The sequence below is a fragment of the Canis aureus genome, chromosome 19 (assembly GCF_053574225.1).
Source record: "Canis aureus isolate CA01 chromosome 19, VMU_Caureus_v.1.0, whole genome shotgun sequence".
NCBI lineage: Eukaryota > Metazoa > Chordata > Mammalia > Carnivora > Canidae > Canis > Canis aureus.
The window spans coordinates 48,941,475-48,948,455 of record NC_135629.1 but is presented as its reverse complement, the minus strand read 5'-3'; the positions used below and the strand labels follow the sequence as shown (position 1 = coordinate 48,948,455).

The 6,981-nt window shown below is 39.5% G+C and overlaps 1 protein-coding gene across 1 annotated transcript; it reads left to right on the top strand.

Moving 5' to 3' along the window:
• Positions 1-1,192: 1,192 nt before the first annotated feature.
• On the top strand, positions 1,193-2,122 carry LOC144289350 (olfactory receptor-like protein OLF4). Its single transcript, XM_077857497.1, has one exon. It carries the CDS (start codon positions 1,193-1,195, stop codon positions 2,120-2,122), a length of 930 nt encoding a protein of 309 aa, XP_077713623.1.
• The last annotated feature ends 4,859 nt before the right edge of the window (positions 2,123-6,981 follow it).

Sequence of the window (6,981 nt, the reverse complement as noted above, 5' to 3'; positions counted from 1 at the left end):
ATTCTTCTGCATCTTACTGTTCAACTTTCCCAGCACCATTTATTGAAGACTGTTTTTTTTTATTCTGTCAAAGATTAGTTCCCCATAGAGGTGAGGGTCCATTTATGGGTTCTCTATTCTGTTCCATCGATCTGTGTTTCTTTTTTTTTTTTTGTGCCAGTATCATACTGTCTTGATAATTACAGCTCTCTAATTAAGCTTGAAGTCAGTCATTGTGATGGCACCACCTTTGGTTTTCTTTTTAACATTCCTCTGGCTATTAGGGGTCTTTTCTGGTTCCATGCAAATCTTAGGATTATTTGTGAAAAATGTTAGTGGTATTTTGATAGAGATTGCATTGAATGTGCAGTAAGGAGTCTCATGATGTAATGAGTACTGTGTGTTATATGTAATTGCTAAATTTTAAACACTAAATCTTTAAGTATATATTATATATGGGCTAACTGAATTTAAATAAACAATAGCACTTGTATCCACTCTCTCCTTGATATCCATTCTTGTTCTCTTCATAGCACTTGCCACCCTCTTATGTATTGTTAAAATGTTTATTTGTTTCTGTTCTTTCTCCATCATTGAATTATAGTGGCTTATTACTTTTAGGAACCTGTACTCATTGCCTAGACATTGCCTGGACCATGTTTGGCATTCAATATGTACTCCTCACATGCACGAAAGGCATCTTGATAAAAGAGTAGAAGGCAGGACCTCTGTAGGGGAATGGGGAAAATGAGACCAAATGCCTAATCAGAGATGAAACAGAAAGTAATCTTTTCAAGGGGAAAACCCTACACAAAATACTGAAATTAATTTATTTTTAAAAGATTTTATTTATTTATTTGAGAGAGAAAGAGAGAGAGGACTATCTGGGGGAGGCACAGAAGGAGAAGGAGAAGCAGACTCCCCACTGATCAGGGAGACCAACAATACAGGGCTAATCTGAGGACCTGAACATCACTACCTGCGCCAAAGGCATACACTTAACCAACTGAACCATGCATGTGCTCCCTGAAATTAATTTCTTGACTGCAAAATATAAATTGTTGCATGTCAGCCATGTGAGAAATGCCCTTCATTAATGAACATTAAGTAATGTTCATTAATTAAATTACGAACATAATTAATTAATTAATTTGTGAAATGAACTACTTAAATTAATGGTTTTTTCCTCTTTCTTGGTAGTCAGTGCAACCACATGCAACCAAACAATGATACATGGATATCAGAATTCTTTCTTCTGGGACTTTCAGAGGAACCAGAACTGCAGCCCCTCATATTTGGGCTTTTCTTCTCCATGTACCTGATCACTGTCTTTGGAAACCTGCTCATCATCTTGGCTGTCAGCTCTGACTCCCATCTCCACACCCCCATGTACTTCTTCCTCACCAATCTGTCCTTTATAGACATCTGCGTTACCTCCACCACCATCCCAAATATAGTGATAAATATCCAGACTCAGAGCAAAGTTATCACCTATGCAGGCTGCATCACACAGATGTACTTTTTCATAATCTTCTCAGGATTGGACATCTATCTCCTGTCTGTGATGGCCTATGACCGTTTTGTGGCCATCTGTCACCCTCTGCAGTACATGGTCATCATGAACCCCCAGCTCTGTGGACTGTTGCTTCTGGTCTCCTGCATCGCAAATATCTTACACTCCTTGTTACAGACCTCAATTATGTTACAGTTGTCCTTTTGTAGAGAGGTAGAAATCTCCCACTTTTTCTGTGAACTCAATCACATGATTCAACTTGCATGTTCTGACACCTTTCTCAATAACATGGTAATGTATTCTGCAGCTCTCCTGATGGGTGGGGGTCCTTTTGCTGGGATTCTATACTCTTATTCTAAGATAGTTTCCTCCATACTTGGGATCTCATCAGCTCAGGGCAAGTATAAAGCATTTTCCACCTGTGCATCCCTCTCAGTTGTCTCCTTATTTTTTTGTTCTGGTCTTGGAGTGTACCTCAGCTCCGCTGCTCCCCAGAGCTCCCACACGAGTGCAGTTGCCTCAGTGATGTATACAGTGGTCACACCCATGCTAAACCCCTTCATCTACAGCCTGAGGAACAGAGACATAAAGAGAGCTCTGAAAAGATTCTTCGGGGTTCCAGTGATGTAAGGGCTTATTGTCTGGAGGCTGAAGAAGTGCCCATGATTGGAGGACTCACAGCCTCAGAGCCAGGATCTGCTATTCATTGGTCAGACTTTGGAGATAGATATGGTCCTTCTATTTTTTTTCTGGAATTTCCATTTGTTTGAATTCACCTTCTCCATACATATAATTAACTCACTTCATTAAGCTCCTGCTCTGTCTGATGTGCACAGTTTTTTCCTTTGTCAATTTTCATATGTCCCTAGTGTTTTCCCCAACCTTGGAACTCAAATGCATGGATATTTCTGTACCTTACATAGGGCTAGTTGGATTTCCTAAAAATGCTTTCATTTCAAATGACTTATATCATGCCAAGTAAATTTTCCCTAGATTTCCCAAAAGAATAATCATGACTTGTATTCTTCACATAGAAGAAACTCTGCTTGTCCACTAAGCCCTTCACATAACTATATTATAGATGAAAATACAAAACCTCAGTTTTCACCTTGAGTCTGTCAATATTTTTCTATAAGTATCTTCATTCCTCTTCCTGATAATGTGGACTTTAACACTCTTCCCTTTGTGTCTCAGGCTACTGATATTGATGTTCAGGCTAGGAAAGTCTGGACACTCCCCTGCACCACTGTGCTGTGGATATTTTTTACAGAGTCTTCCCTGAACAGAGCCTCTGCTGTGGTTACAATAGTTCCTCAGTTCTTACTGTGATTGCAGGACATGCCTCAGTAACACCCCTCAGAGAACTCTAACAACACCAGGTTTATTCCTCACAGGTCCTGGAGGCCACATGGGATGCCCAAAGGCCAACCTGGGAGGTCTCAGAGTGGGAGAAGGCATTGAGAGGGAGGGTGGGAGGGAGAAAGAGAGAGAGTGAGCAAGCCTCTGAGGAATCTGCTTTTACTAGGGTCTATGGCCAGAGTTTTTAGGGGTTTGCAGTTTAACTCATTATTGGAGAATTTTATGTGATTAGAATTTAGCTGCTGAAGGGTAAAAATAGTCACTCACATGTCAGTATCAAGGTTACACAGGGCTTCCTGAAGAGGTACTTCATGACTGGGGCAGCCTGAGTGCTTATCTGGTAATTGTGTCCCACACTTGACAATTATTTATTAAACATGACTGTTTTTGAAATGGATGCCTCAGAAATCAAATGCTTCATATCAGGCACTTCCATTAAAAAAAAAAAACTTCACATCAGGCACTTACTCTACAAACATGCTCCTATGTTTCCTAACTGGTTTTATGCTTTTATTCTGTGATTAAGCTTAGTGTTCAGAAAGTCCACTGGAGACACTGGAGACACTGATTAGCAATTATATCTCTCCCAGTGCAGTTTACACAGAAAGACAAATTTTTTAATAATAAATTTATCTTTTATTGGTGTTCAATTTGCCAACATACAGAATAACACCCAGTGCTCATCTCGTCAAGTGCCCCCCTCAGTGCCCGCCACCCAGTCACCCCCACCCCCCACCCTTCTCCCATTCCACCACCCCTAGTTCGTTTCCCAGAGTTAGGAATCTTCCATGTTCTGTCTCCCTCAGAAAGACAAATTTGAATAAATAGATCGACCTGATATGTTCTTAGTGTCAGGATGACCATAAATATGACAAAGCAAAATTTCAAAATACTCATTCCGTAACCAACCAAAATATCTTTTTTTCATTTTTTTTATATCACAGTTCATGTTGTGCATTTATTTATTGAAGCATGGAAGTTTGGTGTCCACAGTGAGAGGGTTATTCACTGAGGTGAATGATTGCTCAGTGTCTTGTTTGTTTGTTTTAATTTTTTTTATTGAAGTTTGATTTGCCAACATATATTATAACACCCAGGGCTCATCCCGTCAAGTGCCCTCCTCAGTGCCCATTCCTCCACCTGCCTCCCCTTCCACTGCCCCTTGTTCAATTACCAGAGTTAGGAGTCTCTCATGTTTTGTCATCCTCTCTAATTTTTCCCACTCATTTTCTCTCCTTTCTGCTATAATCCCTTTCACTATTTCTTATATTCCCCATATGAGTGAAACCATATAATGATTGTCCCTCTCCGATTGACTTACTTCACTCAGCATAATACCCTCCAGTTCCATCCACATTGAAACAAATGGTGGGTATTCGTTGTTTCTAATGGCTGAGTAATATTTCATTGTGTGTGTGTCTGTATATATATATATATATATATATATATATATATATATATATATATCACATCTTTATTCATTCATCTGTTGAGGACATCATGGCTCCTTCCACAGTTAAGCTATTGTGGACATTGCTGCTATGAACATTGGGGTGCAGGGGTCCCAACATTTCACCACATCTGTATCTAATGTCTTGTTTGTTTTGTCACCAAATTATCTTCCTGTTCTCAGTTCTGGTTTCTTTTATCTTTGAATCTGTTCTCTAGGACTGCATGCAAGCCATTCGGAAAACATGTGTTTTCATATAACAAGTTTAAAATCAAATAAGATTGTCTGGTGGAGAGTTGTTCTGATCTGTTTTGCACTTCTTCTAAGTCCCTACATTGTATTTCTAAAGGTCGCCCATGATGTTGCATGGGGCTGTAGTTCATGTCTTTCTTCAATTAACACATGGTATTTACTCCATTTGTATATGGAGGATAAATCTTACATTTTATGGAAAAAATAAGGTACAAAATGTAAATAGACTTAATTTAATTTCACCATTTCTATATTAAATGTGATAATTTGCCTTTTTCCCCAGTTATAAGACATTTCTCCCATCCCTGTCAGGTATGACTCAGTTATACATGCTTTTTAATCAGAATGAATCATACACCATTACCTCTTCACAGATGACATGATACTGTACATAGAAAACCCAAAAGACTCCACCCCCAAATTGCTAGAATTCATACAGCAATTTGGCATTGTGGCAGGACACAAAATCAATGCCCAGAAATCAGTGGAATTTCTATTCACTAACAATGAGACTGAAGAAAGAGAAATTAAGGAGTCAATCCCATATACAATTGCACCCAAAAGCATAAGATACCTAGGAATAAACCTAACCAAATAGGTAAAGGATCTATACCCTAAAAACAATAGAACACTTCTGAAAGAAATTGAGGAAGACAGAAAGAGATAGAAAAATATTCCATGCTCATGGATTGGCAGAATTAATATTGTGAAAATGTCAATGTTACCCAGGGCAATTTACACGTTTAATGCAATCTCTATCAAAATACCATGAACTTTCTTCAGAGAACAGATCATCTTAAGATTTGTATGGAATCAGAAAAGACCCTGAATAGCCAGGGGAATTTTAAAAAAGAAAACCATATCTGGGGGCATCACAATGCCAGATTTCAGGTTGTACTACAAAGCTGTGGTCATCAAGACAGTGTGGTACTGGCACAAAAACAGACACATAGATCAATAGAACAGAATAGAGAATCCAGAAATGGGCCCTCAACTCTATGTTCAACTAATATTCAACAAATGAGGAAAGACTATCCACTGGAAGAAAGCCAGTCTCTTCAGTAAATGGTGCTTGGAAAATTGGACATCCACATGCAGAAGAATGAAACTAGACCACTCTCTTTCACCATACACAAAGATAAACTCAAAATGGATGAAAGATCTAAATGTGAGACAAGATTCCATCAAAATCCTAGAGAAGAACACAGGCAACACCTTTTTTGAACTTGGCCACAGCAACTTCTTGCAAGATACATCCATGAAGTCAAGGGAAACAAAAGCAAAAAGGAATTATTGGGACTTCAAGATAAGAAGCTTTTGCACAGCAAAAGAAACAGTCAACAAAACTAAAAGACAACCTACAAAATGGGAGAAGATATTTGCAAATGAGGTATCAGATAAAGGTCTAGTTTCCAAGATCTATAAAGAACTTATGAAACTTAACAGCAAAGAAACAAACAATCCAATCATGAAATGGGCAGAAGACACGAACAGAACTTTCACAGAGGAAGACATAGACATGGCCAACAAGCACATGAGAACATGCTCCGCATCACTGGCCATCAGGGAAATACAAATCAAAACCACAATGAGATACCACCTCACACCAATGAGAATGGGGAAAATTATCAAGACAGGAAACAAATGTTGGAGAGGATGTGGAAATAGGGGAACCCTCTTGCACTGTTGGTGGGAATGTGAACTGGTGTGGCCACTCTGGAAAACTGTGTGGAGGTTCCTCAAAGAGTTAAGAATAGCTCTGCTCTACGACCCAGCAATTGCGCTGCTGGGGATTTACCCCAAAGATACAGGTGCAGTGAAACGCCGGGACACCTGCACCCCGGTGTTTCTAGCAGCAACGTCCACAATAGCCAAACTGTGGAAGGAGCCTCGGTGTCCATCGAAAGATGAATGGATAAAGAAGCTGTGGTCTATGTATACGATGGAATATTACCCAGCCATCAGGAAGGACGAATACTCACTTTTGCCTCAATGTGGATGGAACTGGAGGGTATTATGCTGAGCGAAGTAAGTCAATCAGAGAAGGACAAACATTATATGGTCTCATTCATTTGGGGAATATAAAAAATAGTGAAAGGGAATAAGGGGGAAAGGAGAGAAAATGAGTGGGAAATATCAGAGAGGGAGACAGAACATGAGAGATTCTTAACTCTGGGAAACGAACAAGGGGTGGTGGAAAGAGAGGTGGGTGGGGGTTGGGGGTGACTGGGTGACAGGCACTGAGTGGGGCACTTGATGGGATCAGCCCTGGGTGTTATGCTATATGTTGGCAAATTGAACTCCAATAAAAAGAAATTAAAAAGAACAAATAGTGCATTATTAGTTTTAGAGGCAAAGTTTAGTGGTTCATCAATTGCATGTAACACCCAGTGCTCATTACATCAATAGTCCTTCTTGATGACCACAA

Coding starts and splice junctions, on each gene's coding strand:
- LOC144289350 (XM_077857497.1), top strand. CDS start 1,193: ATGCAACCAAACAATGATACATGGATATCAGAATTCTTTCTTCTGGGA.